Below are 25,615 nucleotides of genomic sequence, written 5' to 3'. Positions count from 1 at the left end.
AGACCATTTCCATAGCATGAAGCAGAATGGTATAATGAAAAAAAAAATTAAGGATCAGGATTTAAATCCAAGCTCTAATCACATTAGTCAAGGAACTTATGAACCTTAAATTTAATTGCAGAGTTGAGATCAGTAAACCCCACCTTCCCAAAATAGTGTGGGCATTAAGCAGGGTAACACATGATAATTGCCTAGACTTCAGTTGGTGCCAAATGAAAGGTTGTTGAAGAAATATGTTCACCAAACCATTGTTCCCATGGCTTTCAGTGGTCTCCATGGCCCAAGTTCAACCTCAGCTTTTCCACCTCATATTCCCCTTGTTTTTTTTGTTTGTTTGTTTGTTTTTTGATCATTTACATTTTATAGTCTTTAATTAAGCACATAAAACTGTACTATTTAATATATTTCTCCATGAACTTTTTGTGAAATTCAGATCGCAGCGTATCATTAACAAATTTTTGTCTTTCTTCTGGTCATCCACACCTTTTGCACAGTTCTTGAAAACAACATCATCATCCCGCCTTCTTTTAACTTTGAAGTTGACCTGAGGCTGGGATGGGCCAGTGAGATTAAGGAGAGGGTTTCCACTCAGAAAGTTTTCCATATGAATTCTTTCTTCTTCAGCTTTTTGTTCTTGTTCCTTCCTGGCTTGCTCTTCGGCTCTTTCTTTTTTAATTTTTTCTAGTTCTGCAAGAAGAGCTGCAGTATCATCGTCATCACTCTCCTCTTCAAAATCTTCATTTTCATCTTCCTCATCTGTTAAAGGGTCACCTGCATCGAGGTTAGCAGCAGGAATCTAGTCGAGGCTTCTTTGACACTGAAAAGGAGGTTGTATGTTCTCGAGTTGGAAGATCTCTATTCTTTTCTCTTGCAGCAACTCTCTCTCTCTCCTCTAATTCTCTTCTGAAGTCACGGTTCCAAACCTCTTCAGGGGCATCCTGAGTGGTCTGTCTATATTTTATCTTTGTATGAGAGGGTAGGTCTCTACTTGAATACTGCTTTGAGAGTTGGCTCAAATCACCTTCTCCTTTTTCTCTCCCGCCTCTGGCAGGTTCAAAAGTTGGCCAAGCTGCTGTTGTCATCTTTTATGCTTGGCCAAGGTCCCTTCGATTCGACAGCCTCCTGGAGATCACCCAGACATCTTAATCCCCTCATATTCCCCTTATATTTTTTCCCCCTCTTCCACCTGGATCTCCCAGGAATGCTAGCAAAAGTCAGGACACTATGCTAATATGGCCATATTAGTTCATGCTACTTGGCAACCTTCCAGAACTTCTCTTACTGATGTCAGCAGCTGCCTTCCTGTGGTCAGTCTCCTCAGAACTCTAATCCTGTCTTGTGTCCTTGACTCAGCAGATGAATCATGATAACCTCACTGAAAAAAACAAAACAAAAGTCAACCTTTTCTTTCCTCCCTTTCCTTTCTCTCCCTTTCTGCTCTTGAGTGCTCTCCCTGCTCCTTCTGAGTTATCCTTGGCTAACTCCCTCTTTACATTGCCATTGAGTTATTGTCTCTCACCCACAAATTCATGCAACGCTCTCCCCAGCCTAAACAGTGAATGCACCCTTCCTTGTCAGCACAAATATCTGTGCTCTGCTTGCTGTAGTTATTATTTTCATTGACACACTCCTTTGTTCCTGCTTTCTGGTTTTTGTCGCATCCTGACACTGCAATTGCTCATGAGTGACCTCGTTATTGTCAAATCCATTGGTCTGTTCCCAGCTCTCTTCCAATGTGGTAAGAGCATAAGAGAAAGCCAAGTATGGAACAGGAGGGAACATTTCCTGAGCAGGCACTATATTCCCAACATGAATCTGGGCACTAGTTAAGTAGTAGGAATGAAGGGTGAGGATTATATAACAGAGGGCTTGAAATGTCATGCTAAGGAGTGTGTGCTTCATCTGGTAGGCAGTTGGAAGCCTGAACAGGGAAGGCATTTGTATCAATGGTCAGAGCTGGGTTTTAGGAAAACATAATCTGTGGTTGGTCATGTAGGGAGTAGAGAAGAGAGATACTCTTGGTCTCTGCATCCAAGGAGCTTGCAGATGACTCGGAAGAACTTTACAAGGCACCAAGTAATCAAAAACTAAGTGGCCCTAGATGGTTTGGCTCAGTAGATAGAGCTCAGCCTGCAGACTGAAGGGTCCCAGGTTTGATTCAGGTCAATGGCACATGCCCGGGTTGTGGGCTCAATCCCCCATAGGGAGCAGGCAAGAGGCAGCTGAACAATGATTCTATCTCATCGTTGATGTTTCTATATCACTCTCCTTCTCTCTTCCTCGCTGAAATAAAAATATATATTTTAAAACAAACAAATAAAAACCTAAGAGATGTTAAGTGGTCCGGGAGATCCACTGGAAGGATTATGAGGACCAGACTAGCCCAGAGAAGCTCAGAGCATCAAGAGACAAACCCTGAAAAGCAGGAGCTGGGTTGGTGCCAGAAGAAGGAAGAACATCCCATGGGCATAAGTAAGTCCACTGAAGGCACAGCACTGGCACCACTGCTCTCCTCTGTAATGGGTGTAACTCATCCCCTTCCCTTTGCAGTGCAACCGAATGGGGGCCAACAAGTTTCAAGAGCCAGGGAGTAAATATTTTTTTTTTAAAGTTTTTCAGGTCCTTTAGTCTCTGTCACAACTATTCCACTCAGCTATTGAAGCAGCAAAGCAGCCACAGACAATACTTACATGAATGGGCATAGCTGTTCTAAGATAATTTTATTTATGAACACTGAAATTTGAATGACATAATTTTCTCACACCATGAAATAATATCCTCCTTTTGATTTTTTCATTCATCTATTGATAAAAATTTGAAAACCATTCTTAACTCATAAATCATATAGAAATAGGTGGTGAGCTCACTGAACCTGTGGGTGACTATTTGTAGTCCCCGCAGTGGAACCTGTGGAGTCAGGGGACCCAGGTCCATGTGTGACACCAGCACCCCCACTCACCGGATGTGCAGTTATGCACAAACTACCTTCCTCCCCCTGTCTCAGCTTCCTCACCTGCACAGTAGAGATAAGATAGCAGCATCTGCTGAAACTGGTTTGGCTTAGTGGATAGAGCATCGGCCTATGGACTGAAAGGTCTCAGGTTCAATTCCGATCAAGGGCATGTACATTGGTTGCAGGCACATCCCTGGCAGGGGGTGTGAGGAGGCAGCTGGTCAATGTTTCTTTCTCATCGACATTTCTAGCTCTCTATCCCTCTTCCTTCATCTCTGTGGAAAATCAATAATATATATATATATATATATATATATATATTTTTTTTTTTTTTTTTTAAGATATGGTTCTTTAAAAAAAAAAAAAAAAAGATAGCAGCATCCATCCTCACTGGTTGTTGTGAGGATTAAATGACTGGTAAGTCTTGAACTGATGAAACTTACCCAGAGGCATGGAGGAGTAACAAGAGTACAGAAATCAAGAGTGGTTGGAAAAAAAACTTGAAGTTCGTAGTTGTGAGACTTGGGGTCCAGTTCAAGGTCTGCTGCATGACCTTTGCAGGGCAGTCTCATCTTATGGAGAGTAGGATGATTTCACTCACTCTGTGGGGTATGTGTGTGAGTTGGTGGGGGTTTGACATCATAAATATGATTGCATTGGTAAAAGTTAACCAGGCTCTCTATCACTCACTGCCCAGATCTTAGTTTCTCATACTATTCTCCACTAAAAGGAACCAGGGCTCCTGGGGAAATGGCTGATTCAAGGACAGAGCTGGTGAATTTACAAGATAAGCCTGGAGCGCCTTATATTTCTCAAAAGGAAAAAAAAAGAGCTCAAGAAATATATATACACACACAGGCAACAATCAAAAGAGCTTCCAATGGCCAAAGCTAGAGCAATGAAAGTAAATGTATTGCATTATGACCCACAGTATATAATAAATATACATGAGTCTATATTGATCCATATAAAAAGGATTGAATAAATAAATAAACAATGAAGAACAGGCAAATCTCTCATGCAAAGGAATTCCAAGTAATTTATATAGAAACTCCACCTTCAATGAGGGGAGCATAACTCCCTGATTCTTAAGTGTGGACCACACATATGACTTTCTTCCAAAGACCTCAGTGTGGAATGCTGGATGAGAGTGGAGGAGGGGGAGGAATAGCTTTAGAGTGGATAAGCCTGATAAATACTACTGCAGTCAGGTGACCAACTGTAATAAGCTATATTGATAAACATGGACCATCTATCCATCTAACTCCTTTAAGGAACCATCACAAGGAATATTTAATTAACTAATAAAAGGCACATACATGTACACTCCTTATACCAGGATCATCACCACAGTGGATTACCATTTTAACCAAGATGCTATCTTCACTAAGTCCCTACTCTTTCTAAATACAGTGATTGTGTTGGGACTGAGAGTCCTTACTAAGAGAAAGAGCTACAAGACTGGGTCTGACACCGTGGCTGGGGGGCACCCCTTACCTTTACACCCACTTCTATTTACATGCCTTGCCTATTATGTCTCCAAATCATACCCTGAATTTTCCTAGCTCTCTCCAACCAAGCTGTGCCTGGTGGAGTGACCTTTATGTGTCAGCTAGTCAAACACTGTGAAGGTATTTTGTAGACGTGATTAGCATTTCTAATGAGTTGACTTTAAGGAGAGTGGATCACCCTCTATGACATGTGTGAGCCTCGTCCAATCAGTTGAAGGCCTTATGAGCAAAAGCTGAGGTTTTCTAAAGAGAAAAGGATTCTGCCTCAAGACTGAACATCAACACTTACTTGAGTTTCCAGTCTGCCTCCTGCCCTACAGGTTCTAGATTCACTAACTGCCACACTATTGGGAGTCAACTCCTTAAACTGAATCTAGTCTATCTACACACACACACACACACACACACACACACACACACACACACACACACTATCCTGTTGGTGCTCCTCCTATGTGTCCAGATCATTCAGACCTCAGAGCCTTGTGTCTGCTCTTGTCTCTGTATAGGCCACCTACCCTATACACCCTTCACATGGCTGCCTTGATCTTCAGGTCACCTCATCAGAGTCTTGGAGATTCCCTACCGTCACTTTCCTTTGTTGCTTTATGTGCATAATTCACTTATAATTTTATATTTATTTGCTGGTAGATTTCTTTATAATCTGTCTTCCCCACTATAAGCTTATCAATGGCAGATTTCATGTCTTCTTTATTTACCACTATGTCCCCAGAATCTAGTACAAAGTTGAGGTTCATGAACAATCCAGGGGCTGAATGGGTGGGGCCTGGAGGCAACTATACAGCTCTTTCTTCCTCATGTCCCTCACCCATGACTGAAGGTGCGGCCTCAACAGAGGGCTGGCTCCCAGGTGGAACAGGTAGCTTTGCTAATAATGCATCCCTCATAAAGCTGAAACCTACTTGATTCATCATCTAAGCAGAGTCAAGTTCAGGAAGCCTAGTTTAATAGGCAAAAGTAATAAAATAGAAACTCTATTAAAGATACCCAAAACAATTGTCCACAGCATAAATACAAAAAAATTCTGCCTCTACTTATTTCTTACTTACTGCTGTTTCCCTCCCACCATCCCCAGTGAAAACCTCCTTTCCACATCCAGCCACATGGACTTTCTGTCTCTATTGTATAGACCAGCTTAGCTTTTCTCCCATCAATAAAGACATCTTTCTAGTAAGAGAAGAAGATTGCGTGAAAGATGCTTCAGACACTACAAGATTCAATTTGGCCAGCTCGGGGAAGGTTCGGAAAACTGTCAACACTCCCACATTAGCAGTGTTTGTCTTCCTGCACACACCTCATCGCAGACTTCACATTGATTAATGAAGTCTCCATGATAATTCCTTGTGAGATGTAAATTGCATTGCTCAATTTGCTAATGGAAGCTGTAGACTGGCAGCCTGTGTGGCTGGCGGCATAGTGGTCTATTGTTCGTGGTGAGAAACCATTGGCTGAGAACAAAGAGTTTGTCTTTCTCACATATTTCAGCTAAGCAAGGGTTTCTCTGGGCTCAGGGTTTTAAGAGAGGAAAAGGCTGTGGAAATACACTAATGAATCCAGACATAAACTGGAATCCAAGACTTGGCCACATTCCAAGTCACGCTTGGAATTGAATTCTAGGTCTGCTATTTTTCAGTAAATTATCTGCCATTATTAAATGCCATGGACAATTTTGGGACTTGGTATATGTGTTCGTGCTTGAAAACCTGTTGTTTCCCCACTAGTAGCATTCTTTCTGAGCTCATCTGAGCAGAAAGACAGAGATGCAAAGGGCTTAAAGAGTAAAAGAGAGAGATCTGTTTTCTATTCCCATTTCAACCCTGAGTGACTCCAACAAGGCAATTACCTTTTCTGTACCTTAATTTTTCAATTTAAAATGAGGTTAGCAATCTCTATCTCTTACCTCAAGTCCCAGAGGTGATGAGATGAAGTCAGATCCACTTTCCAGAAATACCTTTATAATGAAACTACAGCACATAGAAAATGTGCAATTTCTACATTTTTTGCAAGCCAGTGGCTGTTACAGTTGTACCACACTTGATACCAGATTTCTTCTGAAGAATATTTAATCAAAAAGGGGGGGGATGAGAGGAGGAACAGGCCATTATCTGGCTATCTACTAGTATTTGTGGGTGTTGAGCTAAGATGTGCCTTGTGTGGAGGAATTACCTTCAGGGCACGAGTGCCATGAGTCTGGACACTTCAGTCAGGTGACCAACTGTAATAAGCTATATTGATAAACATTACCTAATAAAAGGCACATACATGTACACTCCTTATAACTGGGGGACATAAATGGTTAGCAGTCACAGGCTATTGTGACTAGAATTATTTTTTATTATTTGAAGTGCTTTTTCAGACCTCGGGGACTAGAAGAAATATCAAACCAACCAACATTCACATTTATGCTTCAATGTATATCAGAAAATGCTTCCTGATATCAGTTGGCATGGATAGAAGCAGTTGTTAAACAATGCCTCACCAAAAGGGCCCATATTTTGTTTTATTTTTAATATATTCTTATTGATTTCATAGGGGAAGGAAAGGCAGAGGGAGAGATAGAAACATCAATGGTGAGAGAGCATCAGTGGGAATTGAGCCCCCAAGCCAGGTATGTGCCCTGCCTGGGAATTGAACTGTGACCTCGTGGTTCACTGAGCCATGCTGGTCAGCCCAAATTAACCATATTTTAAGTGCTCAGGAGAATGACGGAGTATGAGCATCAGTGCTGTGCATGTCTGAGCTCTCCTCGGCTCACTGCTCATCACAGGCTGCAGCAACTCCTCCAGATTTGTCCCTGGCTGCTCTCCCCACAAGGAGTGTCCCACTGCAGTGAGACTCCGCTATCCCAGCCTCAGCAGAGCCTGACGCAATAGAATTAAGAGCTATCCGGAGGGGATGAGGGTGGGTGTGAAAATCAGGAAAACATGTCACAGGCAAAATGCAGTCTTATTCTCAATGGATTGTAATAAGGAAGTTTGCAAAGCTCATGCTACGTTGGTAAGGACTGGACCAACGTACATATTGGAAAACAGCAGAGTGACACCGGAAGAGTTTGGGGTGGGGTATGTAGTGTACAATGCATGTAAGCATATAAAATACATGCTGCTTTATTGGTGGGGTACTGAAGTGCCAGCAACCTAAATGAAATAATACATTCTGATGGGGCCAGGTGCCAGCTGCAGTTTGGCGCCACCTGGTGGCTGTTGTCTATTCAGACTTCAATATCTGGCCCTGTGACTGGTTGGAGCGTCCAGAACCACCATGGGGATGATGATGAGATGTCATCTGTCAAACTGGAAACATTGACCAGGGAGCAGAGTGCAGATTCAGGGGCTCCCTCACTGTCTCCCTGCTTTTTTAGACAAGGTATCCCTCTTCACTACAGCCCCTATGCTACCCAAGGTACTCACCATGGGAACTTTGTGGTCACCACCATCTCTGGCCGGCCCACTTGGCTCCAACCAGTCTTCCTCCTTCATGTCCTCAAAGCCCCACTGACATGGAGTTGTTGGATGAGGTACGTGCTATGGAAGATTTGGGGTGTGATTAGAGAAATTGGAGAATTACACATATGATAGGATCGTATGGTCTTTGAATTTACTCTCAGGCACCACTGTTCCTTACAGTATATTGAGCAGTCCTCACCACAGGAAGTTTCTTACTGGCTGTGTTCTTTTACAAGCCCCTGCTTTCATTTCAACACTGGGAGTTGAGATCTCTCTCTCTCTCTCTCTCGCTCTCGCTCTCGCTCTCTTTCTTGTTATCTGGTACTCTTAATTCCTTTTTCCTTATAGAGATCAATTTAGCAATTTCACCCCACCCTAAATTATGCTTCTAACCTATCCTCCCTTATCCCAAAACACAATAATGTCCTCAGCCAAGCCAACCCGCCATCTAATGCATTCTTCTGTCTCAGTAATGCAATGCCTGCAGAAGCTTTACACTTCAGAGTTTGTTTTTCTCTTAACACACCCACCAAATAAGAATTTCAGTGTTGGTCCAGCCACCTGCCTCCACCACCACCCCTGCCCTGCCCTAAGCAACCTGGAGGAAGGAGGGGTTGAGGGAGTTGAGTGTCTTCTACTGGAGTCCAGGGTTTGAAGACCTCTTATTAGAGCATTTTCAAACTCGGGGGCCATTCCTGGCCACCCAGCCTTCTGAGGGCCTTTGTCTTTGCCTGAGCGTACTGATCAATAAAGAATCTAAAGCAAGGACATAAGGCTCTGGGCAGATCAATGGCATCCACAGCTACACTTCAGCCTGAGCGTCGCAGCTGGGGTAGGCCAGGGAATTTTCCATCTGATATCTTCTGGGGAGCCAGCTCCACAGCCTGGCTGCAAATTACTCAATCTATCCCCTGACCCTCTTCTTAAGAAATGTGCCGGTCTGGAGATATTTCATTCTTTGGAATTGACTAAAATAATAAGACATTTTTACTGCCGTAGATGAAAGATGTACTACTAAGCCACAACAATGGAAATGTGCAGATCTGGCACCAGAAAGGAAGAACAGATCAAAGAAACAGAACAAAGGCTAAGAAGCAGAGCCAAGTATACTAGTATTGTGAATATATTATATAAGGTACCAGTGCAACTTCAAATCAGCAAGGAAAGGATGGTGCATCCAGCAGTGGTGCTGGGAAATTTGTAAGCAATCGTTGAAGGAAAATAACGTGGTGTATTTTCTCATTAGTCTCACCCAGTAAATCCCTGAGAGACTGAACAATTAAATGCAAATAATCAAATAAATAAACAGGAACTTCTAGGCTCCTGTTTTTGTGATGTGGGCATGGAAAGGGCCCTTGTAAGTATAATATGATAGAAGCCACAAATAGTCCTTACAAATTAATAAGGGCAACATGAACACCCCCAATGTAAATTGAGTCAATTATCCAAGCAGGCAAGTCACAAAAGACATGACAATGGCTAAATAACATAATTGTAAACTTTCAATTTACAGTGGATCGAGAATATTAAATGAAAGTAAGTAGCCATGCATAAATGATTACGCCGTCAAAGACTAAAAACATGCTGATGCCCAGAGCAGCCATGCGGAGGACAGGGAAACCACATACAGCGCTGCACGTGGTAGAAATTGGTATCTATTTTCTGAGAAATGACAATACACACCAAACCTTAAATACACTTCATTCCAACCTATTAATTCTTGGCAAATAAGAATGAGAGCAAAAACATATATTTGATTTTAATGATAGCATTAATTAAATATTAAAAACATAGTAAATAATTCAAATACCCAAATTAGGAGACTGGCCAAATAATCTCCATAAAACAGATTATTACAGTCATTAGAAATTTTGTCATAGAAATGTATTTATTGACCTAAAAAAAAAAAGTAGTGACATAATGTTAAGTTTATAAAGTAATCAAAAGTATGTTTCTGTATGTACAAATATAAATGTGTGCATAATGATAGAGGAAGATATTAATCAATTTCATCAAAATTTTATTTCTGAATGATTGGATTATAAAACATTTTGAAAGTTTCCTTTTCATGCTTGTCTATCGTTTCAAGTCCACAGTGAGTAGATAGAATTTGTGAGAGAAAACTATCGATTAAAAAATGAAGTAGTCCCAGGCTCAGTGGATAGGACATCAGCTCATAGACTAAAGAGTCTCGGGTTTGATTTTGGTTAAAGGCATGTACCTCAGTTGCAAACTTGATCCCCATCCTGGCCAGGTTGGGGCACCTCTAGGAGGCAACCAATTAATGTGCCTCTCTCACATCGAAGTTTCTCTCTCTGTCTCTCCCCCTCCCTTCCATTCTTTCTGAAAATCAATGGAAAAATACCCTGGAATGATAGATGATAGGTAGGTAGGCAGATAGATAAATAGATAGATAGACAGACAGACAGGTAGATGATAGATAGATAGATAGATAGATAGATAAATTTAAAATGACAAAGTAAGAAGTGCTCAGGTCTCTAGGCTCTCTGCCTGCAGGGCCTGCATTCAAGCAGGTGCCCGCACATTCCCCTGGAGGAGCCCGCAGGGAGACTGCTTGCTGGCGGGGGATGGGCCAGGGGAGAATCCTAATGTCCTTCGATGCCTGAGATGATGTGTTTCCTTGGTGCCCGCTCTGTGAAGCAGGTTAAGAGGAACGCCGTGGGTCTATGCCTCCAAGGATGATGTCATCCAATCAAGCAGGGAAATAGAGAGGAGCCTGGAGAAGAACATAGCCACCTCCTGACAGTGACTGCAGGAAGCTGTGTGCTTATTTCCCCGTCTTGTTCGCCTGAGGGAGCCCTGTCGACCGCCAGGGGGCAACACTAAGTGGGGTGGGGATTTTGTGAACCCAGTAATTTCCATGAATTAAATAATGCGCCTCAGCAGTGTGTCTTGATTGGCCACCTGTCCTGAGGCAGGCCAGCTGGGGTGGGAGGCAGGGCATCGCTGCCCAGCATTTATGCTGGATGCAGTTGGCAGAGGTGTGATCCTGACCCATCTCTGAAGAACAGAGCGAAGGGCATGTGCTGCTCACATCACTATAACAGGGTAGAATGGGTGACGAGCTGGGAAGGGTTCAGAGGGTTCATTCCCCACCTTCTCACACAGACACATGTCCTCCTTTAACTGTGGCTCGCCGCCTCCCTTTCATCGCCCACTGCCTCTGCTTCCTCCCTTTCACCTTCAGCCAGTGCTCAAGCTCCTGACCACCCATTAACACTGAATCCGCTCCTGACCTCCCATTTCCAAATTCATGGAGCAAACTCCAGTTATCCTCCTTCCCCTCGGACAGCTCCACAGCCTGGACTCTTCCCCGCTCCTGCCCCAGCCATGACCATTCTTCTTCCTTCGTGCCCTGGGCTTGGAACCTCCTTGCCATGAGCCAGGCCTCCACCTCACCATCCTGCAGCTCCTTGTCTTCTAGTGATCTGGGGACACCTGAGGGCTCTCATCTAAATCCAATCTCCAGCCTCAGTCTGTTATCCCAGCTCCAGCGAGATCCGGCCATCCAGCCACCTACCCTCACATGGCCAGAAGCCCCACAGGAGGAGTCCCAGGTCCCACACCAGCAACAGTCAGCCTCCCTGATGGGGTAAACTGCCCCAGAGCAGCCAGCATTTCCTCCCAATTACAGCCCCTGGAGGCCCTTCTCCCCTCCCCATGTGTCCATTCTGGTTTGGCTCTGGATTGGGTCATTGCTACCTCCTGTCTCAATCCCTACACCACATCCTAGAGGCTCAAGCCTTGCCCACTTCCATCCATGTCCCGCCATGGCCAGAGCACATGTGTCTGATCACGTCACCTCCCTGTTTAAAACTACTTCGATGCCCTGGCTGGTGTGGTTCAGTTGGCTGGAACATCATCCTGTGCACCAAAAGGTACGGGCTTGAACCTCGGTTGGGTGAGTGCAGGATGCAGCTGGTCATTGTTTCTCTCTCCCATCGATGTTTCTCTTCCTCCCTCTCCCTTCTTCTCTCTCCAAAATAAATATCAATAAAAACATTTAAAAGAAACTAACCTGCTTCATGGTTTCCCATAAACCTTGAAATAAACTACAAACTCTCCAGCCTTTCTTAATTTGGCTTCTGTCCACCTTTCTGGCCAAGACTCCTGATACTTCCTCACAGCCATACTTCCTCCATCTGAGCCGCACCACAGCACGCTCAGCATGCCAGGGCCCCACCTGTGCCTTTGCACTCGCTGTTTTCCTCACCAGGAGCACTGGCCTCCTGCTTCCATACTGGGGTCTGGCCTGGCAGCACCTCCTCCAGGAAGCTCCCCTCGTCAGCCTGAATGAGAGTCTCACTTCTGCATTCTCGTTACTCTCTCTTCACGTGGTAACAAAACACCTACTGTATCTCAGGGTAGTTTTTAAATTTTTACATGTTTATATATTTTTTATATTTTATATATACTAAATAAAGGCCCCTGACACCCCTCCTCAAGGTCTCCACTCCCTTTGAAGAGATACCTACTGTCAATCACCTCTCTGTCTCCACCACAGGCTAAACTCCTGGGAAAAGACCAAGGGATTCCCCTCTACATCCCCAGCCCCAAGCACAAGGTCAGGTGTATAATTATTCATTAGTACAATGTCACCTCCAACCGCACTGGCAGGGATTTGGGATTGGGCTCTAAAGTCTGGAAGTAAAAGTGAACAAAGAAATCCATGGGTTTTGCTTTCCTTTACTACAAAGAAACCCTGTTTATCAGCAGAGAAGATAATGTTTTTGTTGGAAGTAAAAAGTCAAGCAGGTATCTTGAAGAAGAGACAGCCTGGGGGGGTGGCCGGAGAAAGAGTAAGAGGATGAGGCTGCTCAGAGGTGTCAAAGGAGGGTGGCAGAGAAGGCCAAGATGGAAAGAGGGCTCTGAGGAAGGGCGTGGTCCCTTGAGTTTGCAGGACCAGAAGGTGGCTTCGGCTGGTCGCTCGTGGCCTCGGATGAAGTAGTGAATGCCACAGGGCGCAGGTTTTCACTCGGTTTGAGGAGGAAGGTGTCAGTCACAGCCAGCAGCAAGAGGCTCGATGACAGTGACTCAGCCCTGCTGCACGGAGAATCCCCAGCAGAGTTTCTATAACTCTGATGCCCGATCTGTGCTGCGGACCAATTCTAATGAGAAGCCCTGTCATGCATCCACAGGTAGGAATTTTTCAGTGCTCCCCAGGTGATTCCAATGTGCGGCCACGATTGAGAGCACCAAGCTACAAACTTGAACTTGCACACAAATCATCAGGTAGTCTTGTTAAAAATGCGCACTATGATCTGGGCCATCAGGGTGGGGCCTGAGAGCATGCATCGCTAACAAGCTGCAGGGTACCCCTAATGGAGCTGGCTTTATAGTGTGTCACAGGGGCAGGAAAGAGGCCTCTGTGATCCATCTTCAAAATAGTCAACTTTTAATGGAAATGGTTGCTGAATTTCCCCGGGGCAAACAGAATGTAGGGAGGAGGGAAGAGGATAGAAGAAAGAAGAAGCGTGTACGTGAGCTAGCATCATGATGGAAACCCCAGAGGCACCCAGGATGAAACACCTCGTGCCAGCCTCAACTAGACAGGGGGAGGAACAGACAACTAGAAAAGGCCTTAGCCTGTTTTTTTAAATGGCCCAGCAGGAGACAATAAGACCTAGTGACATATGAGGAAACTATTAACCCCATAGGACTCGGCCAGTTAGGAACTGGAGGAGGGACTCTCCCACCCTAGGGGATATGTACAACCAGACACCCACTCTTGCAAGAATGTATTAAACGTCTCATTTTTGCCATACTTCTGTCTCTGAGTCTGTTATGTGAATTCTGACAGGTGAGCATTACTCACAACAGGGGGTGTTCAAGAAAAGATAGAAACATGATATTGCCCTAACCGGCTTGGCTCAGTGGATAGAGCATCAGCCTTCGGATTAAAGGGTCTGGGTTCCATTCTGGTCAAGGGCACATACTTTGGTTGCAGGCACATCCCCAGTAGGAGGTGTGCAGGAGGCAGCTAATCAATGTTTCTCTCTCTCCCACATTTCTAACTCTCTATCCCTCTCCCTTCCTCTCTGTAAAAATCAATAAAATATATTTTAAAAGAAAATTATGACATACTAGAGGCTGGATGCACGAATTCGTGCACTGGTGGGGTCCAGCTGGCCTGCCCTGATGGGGGCCATCGGGAGTGGGCCAGCTGGGGTGAGGGGCCACAGGCATTCCAGTCATTCTGTTGTTCAGTCATATTACCTTTTATTATATAAAATAGATATTGAAGAGAGGGCTTATGCATTGAATGGGGGCTGGAATTACATCAACTACCTTCAACCTCTCTGTAACAGCTGAAATCTTCCAACACCACTCCCAAACAAAATTATTCACAGAAAGTCAATATATAAACCCAGCAAAGCAGAGCTGTCTCATAGAATGAAGGTAGGGAACCCAGATCCCTGCCCTCTTGGCCTCCCCACCCCATGGCACTTACTGTAGAGTCTCCATGAAGTTCATTAGAAGACACCCTAGGTACTATTTAATAAGCATATCTATCTTCATGTCAAATGCTGAGGATGATTTCAGAAACTGAAACTGCTGCTTGGACGATGAGGTGAATCCAGCCTTGTGAGCCCTAAGTGAACCTGGATTAGTGAGCATGAAGGTATTAAGGTATTGAGGACAGGAGACTCTGCAGGATTTGGGGCTGTATTCAACAAGTTTATCCTGTGAAATGTATCAAGCCCCTTGCTGCTTAGAGGAGTAAGCCGGAGGGAACAAAGACACACAGCTGTTGCATGCACATTCCTTCTGAAAGTCCATTGGCAGGACTTACTGATCAAAATCAATGCACGTCTCATCAAGGGGGAACCTAGCGGTCCCGTCTGTCACTGCCTCTTGCATTCACTCCTGACGCTTCCTCTGGCTCACTTCTGGCGCATCCCTGACCCCTTGTCCCTTCCCCCTGAGACACATATTAATCCTGAGAACTGAGAAAATCCTGCCTGGCAGGAATCTGGAGAATATCAGATTCAAGAGCCAATAAATGCATGGAGCTGCACAAAATAAGATTTTGCTGGGTTCACTGAGCAACTCTCCAAAATAATAATTTCAGCAAGAAATAAAAGAACAGAACTACTTCCAATTAGCTACAAGGATATGGTAAAAATCTGTCCAGAAAGGTGTCAAGGGGAAATAAATGTATTCATTTTCATGTTTTTAAATTATGGAATGTCATTCATTTAGCCTACGGTCGGTTAGAATTTTTTATGACTTAGACGTCTTTTGGATAGGGTATTTTCTTTGTAAAATGAGTTTCTCTGAGCAGGATTTAGGAGGCTCCCGAAGGAAGTAACAATACAGAGGGGCTTTGAACTACTGGTGAGACTGCACAGAATGGATGCGCTCAGCTCGCTGCTTTGCTGAATCTGTGGTTTGTTACTTAAAAACTCCTAAAGTGTCTTCAAGTTGCACATTTTAATATTCAGAGAACTGGCTTTGAATATTAAACTGTGGGGCTTTGCTAAGAAGTGTTTGAAAAGGAACGGAGTGTCAGTAAAGGAGACATTGAGTGAATAAGTGAGTTACCGTATTCTTATTGGAAAAATTTCACTGTAGAGAATAAACATCAACAAAATGGAAGAAAATATCCTTGGGTTAATTGTCTTCAGTGACAAGAAGATGGTTCTGGCATCTGTATTCTAATCCCAACTCCTCTTTTTATCAGGTATGAACTTGCACTATTTATTATAATTAACTTCTAAACTTTGCCTTCCTCCTATACAAAATGGGACATGATAGTACCCACTCAATCGCTTGTTCTCAGAATTAATAAGATAAGGCTAGCAATGTGCTTGACATGGTGCTGGCCCCTCAGTGAGGTCAAACTCCCATTTCTATGAATGCTGTGAATATTGTCATTGACATTATTAGCACAGAGTAAGCCCCCCAATTATTGTGATTGCTATTAGAAATATTGAGCCTCTTCATTAAACTCACATCAGGGAAAAGGGCTATAACTAGCCAGACATGCCAACGACTCCCTGAGGAAAACATCCTTTCTCGAAATTCAAAAAACCTATGTGAAGATCCTACTTAGAAGGAGTCTTGTCTGAAACAGAACAGGATAAATTATGCAGTTGTAGCAAACCCCCCAAATCTCACTGATTTAACACAGCACAGAGTCATTTCTTGCTCAAGACTAGTCAAACTCAAGTCAGTTGCCATATAAACTCCGAGTGATGACTCAGGGACCCAGGCAGCTTCCATCTGGAAATACATTTTTAAGAACCAGACTTTGTGGCTTTTTCCTACCAATCCTAAGCTAAGTCTTCTCTTTATCCTCCAAGCTAATTATTCTTACATCCGTGACTCCATTTGTTATATAGAATGAATTAGGGCGATTCTCCTCTGAGGGTACTAGCTGGTCTGCAGCCCTGCACCAAAATCCAACCTAAGTGTCATCTGAAAAGTATGGACAGCGTGGGACAATCATCTCCTTCTTTCTAGAGTATATACTTATATGAATGATGCCTGGGGTTGCATACTTTTTTTTTTTTTTTTTGAGGGAGAATGTCAGCAAGATTGAACTTAATATAAACTAAAATTGCCATGGGTATACAGTGGATCCAGATCTCTTTAATCAATATTTATTCTTCTTTTTTCAATCTGAACAGGAACCATCACTTTGGAAAAAGTCCACTAGAAAAACAAAGTTGAAGAGATACGCTTTCCCTCGATTATCCATTAATATACCACCTTCTCACCCACTGTAGCTGGCAAGCCTCCCTTTGGTGTGTCTTATCATCCAAACTAACTAATGGCAAACGCTGAGAAAGGCAGCTGTCAAACCTCCATCACCCCTGTTGTTTCTTAGAATGCCCCCTCCCATCCGCCTTGTTGCAGGTACCACATTTGCGTGCCTGTGCTGATCTACTTCCTCCCCCTGCTGGTGATCGGCTATGCGTACACCATCGTAGGAATCACGCTGTGGGCCAGCGAGATCCCCGGGGACTCCTCTGACCGTTATCACGAGCAAGTCTCTGCTAAACGCAAGGTGAGCAAGGGGCAGGACGCACCGAACCCAAGCCTATGGGCCCCAGAGCCTCAGGAGGCTCAGGCTCAGCAGGCACAAAACATCCTTGAATCCAGGGAACAGCAATGGAGGGAGAAGGAAGGCATTCTTTTTCAATGTTTTGGAAACTTAGGTCTGCCTGTACAAGCATGGCCTTGCTTGCACCTTAAGAGAACTGCAATCTGTCAAGACATTCACACACACACACACACACACACACACACACACACACACTAACTTACAAAAGCATTAAAGAGTTATTCAGTCCCCTTTTTAGTATTTATTTAAAGTTTGACACAGTAATACATTCACTTGGTGCAAACATCAAAAAGGAACAACACAATGATGGTAGAGAGCAGATCAGGGGTTAGGCGGGTTCCTGTGGGGGAGGGGCTGCCTTGTAAAGGCACAGCACGAGCGTCTTTGAAGTGATGGAGCGACGCAGCAGCTCTGTATCCTGATTGTGGCTGGGTTTGCAGCTCATCTGTACATGTGATAAAACTTCATAGAACCATACCCCCCAAAAAAGGAGTGTGTGTGTAAAAACAGGCAAAATCCAAACACCGTCTGTAGTTTAGTTTCTAGCCTGACACGAAGGCTGGTATCCTGGTTTTGATCACGTGGTATAGTTAGGTACAGGAGGAACCTGAGAACTCTTGTACTGTGTTTGCACTTCTTGGGAGTTGTAAATTATTTCAAAATGGAAAGTAAAAAATATATATATGTGAGTTTTACCATGAAAAGGATCCCACCGGTTCCCATGCTAATGCACACACTCATTGTGGTAGCCATTGGTATTTATTTATTATTAATTCTTCCAGATATTATAATGCATTTATAAGCCAAATAAATGTAAATTATTTTCTTTCTTCTTCTTTTTTACGCAAATAGTAAGCACACACTTTCTGCCCTTCACTTTTTTTTTACTTAATAGCCAAAAGACCTTTAAAAAATTAATATATAAAGAGCTTCCTCATTTTTTTTATTTATTTATTTTTTTTTTTTTTAGTGCATCTTTGCATAGCATTTTACTATGTGGAGGAGAGGTAGTTCTCACTGAGTTTGGGGGGAAAGAGGGAAAGGTCACATCACCCAGTGTTCCTAAAACCTTGCAAGTCCCCTGTAAACATCAGCCGCTCTCTTGGGCAGCTGTCCAAAACCTATTCCTTATCCTTCCTTCCCGCTGATACTCCAAGCAAGAAGCTTGCCCTAACTCACTGCTCTAACTTTTGGTGCTTCCCTCTTCTTTCCCTCTTGAACACCTGTTCCCCTTGGCTCATTAATCTGGTCTCACTGGGCTTCTCCAGCCATTGCCCAGAGGACGATATAACACGGTGATTCTGGACCATGAGTGTGCATCAGAATCATTGGAAGAACGGACTTGTCAATCACAGAATTCTGGGTCCCACCCCAGAGTTTCTTACTTGGTAAGTCTGGGTGGGTCCAAGAATTTGCGTTCTGACAAGGTCTCAAGTGGTGGTGTTGACACTAGTCCTGGGGCCGCACACTGAGAACCATTGATATAACCCAGCCCTTTGGTGCCACATAGAAAAGGTCCTTCTTCTTCCTCAAAAAAGGTTTATTATAAGTACTTCTTCCCCCAGACTGCACTGTGGGCTGTGAGAGGGGGAGGAGGAGAGAGAAAGTAGCCATGAGAAAAGGATTATGTGCTGCTGGCCTCACCTGTCTGCCCTCTTGCCAGGTGGTCAAGATGATGATCGTTGTGGTGTGCACTTTTGCCGTCTGCTGGCTGCCCTTCCACATCTTCTTTCTCCTGCCCTACATCAACCCAGATATCTACCTGGAGAAGTTTATTCAGCAGTTCTACCTGGCTATCATGTGGTTGGCCATGAGCTCCACCATGTATAACCCAATCATCTACTGCTGCCTCAATGACCGGTGAGGACCCCATCCCCAGACTCTTTCCAGGGGCCACAAAACCATCTGTCTATATAAGCACCAAACAAACAACCTACATGACCAAACCTGGCTGTGAGACAAGAGAGAGTGGTGGGGCCTGCAGCAAACTAATCACCACCTTACTCAGTCCCTGCTGATTATCACCATTGCAAGAATATAAGACCAGAGTGCACATATTTTTCTTTCCTAAGAGGAACCAGAAATCCATATTGTTGTGTGGTATCTTCTTACTTTTAAACACTGGCATCTAAGTCAATGAGGGTGGGAGGTGCAGGTAAGAAAAAACCCTCTGTGGTTGCTGTAAACAAAGTAGGTCCACAAGTTGAATCCAGTTTGTGGCCTAAGAGTTTGCTCACACTGCCCAATGAATCATTTCACAGGGGGGCTGTGCATGGAGACAGAGAGACAGAGTCAGAGCAGGACTCAGATTGTATGAGGCATACTACATGAACTTGACTGGCAGAAAGTCATCTTTCAGACGGTGAACTACCTGAAGGAAAGGACTGACTCTTGTGTTTTTACTGCACAGTGACTAGCAGTAAAACTAGTTCACACAGTAAACCCCGGTGAATGTGTTACTTTAATGTTGACTTGACCAAAGTTGGTTGCCCCGCGCCAGTGGAGGCAGCATAGTTCAGTGGCTATCCTCAGAAAAGACATATTTCACCTGAACCTGGGTTCTAGTACTGGGTTTGACTTTAATGACCAACCTTTATGTCTTCTGGACCTTCCTGTCTCCAGTTCTCAATTAATTTAAAAAATAATAACACAGCATCGAACCTGGGTGCATCCATGTGTTAAGGAGCTGACACAAAGGTGGGAAGGCCCTCTGAAAGAAGTCTGTCCGTCCCCCAGGGTCACCTCTCCACCTCTCTCCCTCCAGGTTCCGGCTGGGCTTCAAGCATGCCTTCCGGTGCTGCCCGTTCATCAGTGCCGGCGACTACGAGGGGCTGGAGATGAAGTCCACCCGGTATCTCCAGGCCCAGGGCAGTGTGTATAAAGTCAGCCGCCTGGAAACCACCATTTCCACGGTGGTGGGGAACCATGAAGAAGAACTGGAGGAAGGCCCCAAGGCCACGCCCTCACCCGTGGACCTGACCTCCAATGGCTCCTCTCGCAGTGAGTCCAAGACCATGTCGGAGAGCTTCAGCTTCTACTCCAACATGCTCTCCTAGGCCCTGGGCCTTCAACAGAGGCAGCCACCATCGTCTTTATCTTGCTTCACTTCATGCATGGATAACTCCTCGATCTAGAAACCATCAGAATCACCCTAACAATTGTGAAAGGGGTCAGAATGGTTTAGGAAACACATTCCATCCTGGAATCCAAAAACCTGGATTCTTCCATGTCGTTGCCAACCCCATGCTGTGTGACCCAAGGCAAATCACTGAACTTCTCTGAGCCTGTAAAATGGGAAGATTAGTCCTTTACAGTCCATTCCATGGTTCTAGAAAAAAGTTTGGCTGTGAATGAGCACTCATTTCCAGATGAATCCTGCAATGGAGCAACAGACCCAACTGATCTGTTTGCCTGGAGTCTCTGTTCTACTTCAATGAAGCCATTCTCGGTCATGCTCAGATTACCCTCCTTTCGCTGGTGAATGTCTTCTTTTGATAGAGTGAACAAACAAAGGACCCACAGAAAATCTGAAAGAGATACTTAACCCTGTTTTCTGAGCACCCGTGAAAAGAAGACAAAGTCTACCCCTTTTTGGGCATCTCAATATTTTAGGCCATTTAAACATCATGGGATTGAGAGCCTCAGATTCATCTGCATTGTGTCCCCAGGAACTGCCCTGAGCAACTAACTGATGCAGGCAGACTGTGTCCACTGATCCCAGCTGATGCCTGTTAGGACCAAGAGTCAGGAGAGTCCTCTCTTTCCTTATTTGTAAAACTATGGGACTGAACGAGATCATCTAAGTGTCCCTTCAAATTTCCAATGGCTTAATGAACATAAATTTTTTGTTTGTTTCACACACAAAAAAATGGTGGTCTCAGAAAGAATAGGAAAAGAGAGTGAAGTGACTTAATACTCCTGGAAAGTAGCAACTGCTGCGACCATGTGTCCACACCCATATCAGACATTCTGATTTATCCTAAAATGTGAGTACTTTTTTGTCTAGTAAGTTTGTAGCCTTTAACACAGTGGAGGATTTGGTATCAAAGCCTGCACCTCTTCACTAGGATTTAGCAGACTGAGCCTGCAGCTGGAGATAACATCAGGGAAACGAATTCATGGGCTCCCTGATCTGGCCTTTTGGTTGTATTAGGACAGAGGCACCAGCTTTGCGGTAACATCTCATATGTGCTCAGATGTTCAGTGAGCAAAGGGATTGCAGCAGCACCTCAGGGAAGAGGACACCTTGCATTTTCCCTTTAGACTCTGAATCTCCCCTCCTGACCCCATGGCTTTGCTGGCAGTCTTTCTATAAGAAGTGAGACAACACACTGACCTTACAGTACAGTTCATCTACCGAGAGCCATGAACTTAAGGCTTCATGTCCCAGTACAGCTTAGGGATTTCCATCAACTGAGCATGCAGCACCTTCCTCTCTTCCAGAGTCATGCTTTGTCCCATTGTGGCTGAAAGCAGAAGCCTCATGTCACACTTATGAATGTCCTCCTTATTGTTTGAAGAATGAAGGCACGTGTGCTGCATCTGTAGTATGGAAGGAAAACAGCACTGCCCACAGAGCTTACAGCCTCACCAACCCTGCTGGCTCTAACTCTGCCAGGCCATGAGTGTGCATCAGAATCATGAGTGTGCATGGGGATGGGCGGGAGGAAATAGTGGGGTTTAGCAACAGTATAAGTCAGAAGGACCCAAGAACTATACTCTTCAAAGCCTCATGGGAAGGATCAAATAAATTGAGTAAAGCCAGCTCAGTGCAGATATATGAACGGAAGACATAATTTAGAGACTGCAAAAGTCAGTGATGAAAGCATTAGTCAGACTTCCAATAAACAACTGTGCCGTGCGTGGATAATTCTCTTCCAAGGGTCATAGAGAACCAGCATGATTATGAGAAGAACTCAAGAAGAAAGTGTCAAGGACTTGGGTTGGAATTGAATTCAACAAGAATTATTGAGTACCTGCTCTGGACTTGGCCCTGAGCTGGGAATACATGGCTCCTTTCACTCTTTAGAGCCATAGCTAACCAAGCAGTCCTAGGGGGTCGAGGCCACCAGCAGGCATGGAGGCAGCTGTGAAGTTGATTCTTCCCAGGATTCTAAAGACTTAATATGTGTAATTGAGTCAAGGACTGAGACCTTCAGAGAGCCTTTTGCAGTGAGAGTTCTCTGAGGTCACGTTAAGGAACACCACCAGGCAGTCCAGGGGATCTTGCGAGACATGGTTGGACAGCTTCATCACTGCACATAGAGGGAGGGGGGGAGAGTGCTGAGCAGTTTTAAATATGGCCAAACATCCCCTATGAACCAGCCCAGCAGGCCTTCCTCCGACCCATTCTCAGCACCTGTGTAACTTGTAAAAAACGTCATCAGCTCCCACATGTGAGAAACACCATGATTGCATGGGCTCGTTCTTATAGAAATGTGTCACCCTATGTTTATCTTCTAAGTGTTTCTCTGCGGCGTACTGTTCAGTAGTAATAGAATATAACACATCATGGGCCAGTCTTTGTTATGTTAACTTCCAAAATATGGGATTCAGTTGCTGTCAATGTGTTCTTTGTATTGTGCCAACCTCTTCTCCTCAGTCTTTTCACAGAGAGGAGCTGATGTACACCGTGAACTCACAGTCAAACCACAGTGACAGGGGGTGAGGTGGGGAGGGGGCAGGCCTCTATGGGAGGAACTTAAAGGGCAGGAGTTCTTGTCCTCTCCCCCCACACACACCATAATGCTGAGACATGCTGGAAGGTCCTTTCTTTTGGAAGGACTGGGGGACTTCTTCAAAAAGAGGAGCTGGGAAGCCGACCTCTCTGATTTGGCTTTCGGGGAGAATCCTGTATGTGGAACAGGGTCATTCCTGGAGTTCCCATTTTCCAGCCTGGGATCCTGGAAAGAATTTCCGTGCAGAAATAAAGTATGTGTTTGACTATCTCACGCCTCTGTCTCATCTCCAGAGACCCGCAATGCTCTATAAGAGACTGAATGGGGTTTTACTCTGAAATCTAATGATTTGCATAGTCAGAAGGAAGGAACCCAATATCCAGAAATATCCTAACCATGCAGCAAAATGAGTTGACAAAATGTGGGAACTCTTTCCAAGTGGGAATCTGGGAAGATAAGGTGGGATGGTCTGAAGTGACAATGACATCACCTGCGAGAAGAGCTGTGTCAGTTCAGGTCCTCCCAGAAGCAGACCCAAGGCAGAGTTAGAGGTGCAGGAGACTGATGAATAGAACCACCTGGGAAAGATAGAGGGGGGGAGGAAGCTGGAATAGGCAGAGGAAGCTGAGACCACTGTGCAGATCTAACACCTGAGGGAAAGGGGGAGGGGAGGAGTGGACAGGAGGAGCCTCAGATGCAGGACAGCTCTCAGAAAGCCTCAGAGTGCCAAAGGGTGCCCATCGAGAAGGCCTGCATTGGCAGAAGTGGCTAAGCCTGGTACTTCCCCTTGCTCGGTCACTGTTGAATGCTCTCTGGGGAGGGAGTGGTCTGTGTTTGAACAAGATGGTGGGTCCTGAAGGTTCAGCAGCTGGCAGCCATCGGCCAGCTGCACTCCCACTACCAGTTCTCTCCTGAAAGGAGATCTTGGCCAGACGCCCCCTTCCAACTGCCACCAGAGCTTTGGTTAAGGCCCCTGTGTTTGGAGACCCTTGGTAGGATGTAAAACTTCAGTGATACCCGTTGTCAGCCCTAGAAACCTGCATCCAACCTCCTGGGACTACCCTGTCCCACCTCACCTCTGAAGCCCACTGCCTCAAAGAAGAGAGGAGCAGCTGATAGCGGACTTGCAATGGCAAAGACTGTAGAGGCATTGAAAGTGGGAGCTGTGAGAACATACTCAGCTACCCAATGTATCCTGTGTTAGAAACACATAGTAAAGATGTTTCTATTTAAACTAAGGCAGATTACACTGGGTGCTTGGATAAGCCTCAATGAATCCACAAATCCCCTTCAAAATCCCTATAAATCATATGTTAAACAGTGTGTGTGTGTGTGTGTGTGTGTGTGTGTGTGTGTGTGTGTGTTTGCGTGCACGCACACACAGTAAGGGGTGCAAAACCTGAGTCTTCTCAGAACTCATTCACTCTTGGCTCTCCAGAGGAGAGAAACTAAGCTATTTATAGGATAGGAGTGAGGAACCAGGAGTCCATCAGAGCACAGTCAGAGGTAGATGAGCCCCAGGAGAACTGGAGTGGCTGTCAGGAAACAGCTTTGGAACAAAAACATAATTCACCTTAGGCTCCCAGAGGAGTTAAAGCTGTAGAGAATGTCACTACAGATGTTATGTTGGTGGCGATAAAAATACCAAACTCATGATTATAAGGTGTGTTCACTCTTCTCCATGGAAAGACAAGGACTCGTCAGTGGAGGAAAGACTAAGCTTAGTTATAGATCAAAATATAATCTCAGCTGTGGATACAGACACTCCTGGGGAAATGCAGGGATGTTCCACTTACTTCCGTGTAGGCAGACTACACACCGTGGACGCTTGGCCTGAGGAGCCACCCTGGCTTGGGTGATAAACAGTGGCTCCTTGAATCCCTTGCATGGGGTGTCCATCCCTTTTTAGCTCTGGAACCCGAGAGTGAGGATTTCAGTCAAGGCCCCAAACCAAGGTGAGCCAGGTAGAACACACCAAGAATATTCCTCTGCTCCATCTTCAAGGGAAGGGAGCAACTAACTGCAGGAGGTACTTTCCTAAACTCCTCAGGCCAAGCTCTGAGGTGTCCTCGTGTATTTCTACCCAGTTCAGGAGAAGAGGGGGAGGCGAATGAGGCCTTGGAAGGGCATTCCTCATGAGCTACAATTCAATATACAGTGGCGGTGATCTTCTATCCTGGCCACTCTCTCAAGCAGAGCAGCTAGCCGAGAACAGGCTGCTGATTAAAAACAAGTGACTAAAGGACATCAGCACTAACATGAGTCTGGTGGGCGGGCTGCCCTGGCCCTGACACTCTAGGGTGGCACCCTCGCAGCCTATATCCTGCCAGCTTTGAACATTTTCATACAGACAAGTCCGAAGCCAGGTCCTCTGCACTGTGTGCACATGTGTCCTCTCTTCTCTCTCCTTTTTGTGTCCAGTTTCCTTCTGCTCTCCACTCGTTAGCCCAACATTGTTCCCATCCTTGGAAGCCTCTCCTAACCCTGTCCCTGCTGAGACCTCTAGGTTTTCTCTCCACTGAGCTGATGCCGTGCCTGTGCGCTCATTCATAACGGCAGGACTTGGTATGCAAGTTAGAGGACATCATCCCTAGCACATCGCCTTTTTCCATCTCCCCAAAGCCCTCATTGGCCACCTTGGTTTATGCCCACCCACACTTGCTCTTCATCCCCTAATCCCCACCTCGCATTCACCCACACTTTCTCAAGTTGAGATGGCTCTCAGAGAAGGGTTCTTGACTTACCAAACTATAAACCAAGGGTAGTTCCGATGCTTATAAGAATCAGGGTCAGCCGAAACCGGTTTGGCTCAGTGGTAGAGCGTCAGTCTGCGGACTGCAGGTCCCAGGTTCGATTCCGGTCAGGGGCATGTGCATTGGTTGCGGGCACATCCCCAGAGGGGGGTGTGCAGGAGG

The 25,615-nt window shown here is 45.0% G+C and overlaps 1 protein-coding gene and 1 pseudogene across 1 annotated transcript in view; one reads left to right on the top strand and one right to left on the bottom strand.

The window, feature by feature from the left end:
* TACR1 (tachykinin receptor 1) overlaps window positions 1-22,970 on the top strand; it is a 130,778-nt gene extending 107,808 nt beyond the window's left edge. The window contains exons 3-5 of the mRNA XM_036435825.2: window positions 16,815-16,965; window positions 18,686-18,882; window positions 19,787-22,970. Of these exons, the coding sequence (XP_036291718.1) occupies window positions 16,815-16,965; window positions 18,686-18,882; window positions 19,787-20,078 (640 nt within the window). The 3' untranslated portion in view covers window positions 20,079-22,970. The remainder of the gene's footprint in view (window positions 1-16,814; window positions 16,966-18,685; window positions 18,883-19,786) is intronic.
* On the bottom strand, window positions 353-1,147 carry LOC118717585 (annotated as a pseudogene).
* Window positions 22,971-25,615: the final 2,645 nt, after the last annotated feature.

This window comes from Pipistrellus kuhlii, unplaced genomic scaffold, assembly GCF_014108245.1.
Source record: "Pipistrellus kuhlii isolate mPipKuh1 unplaced genomic scaffold, mPipKuh1.p scaffold_m20_p_13, whole genome shotgun sequence".
Classification (NCBI taxonomy): domain Eukaryota; kingdom Metazoa; phylum Chordata; class Mammalia; order Chiroptera; family Vespertilionidae; genus Pipistrellus; species Pipistrellus kuhlii.
The sequence above is the reverse complement of the archived record's forward strand: the minus strand, read 5'-3'. Positions and strand labels throughout refer to the sequence as shown.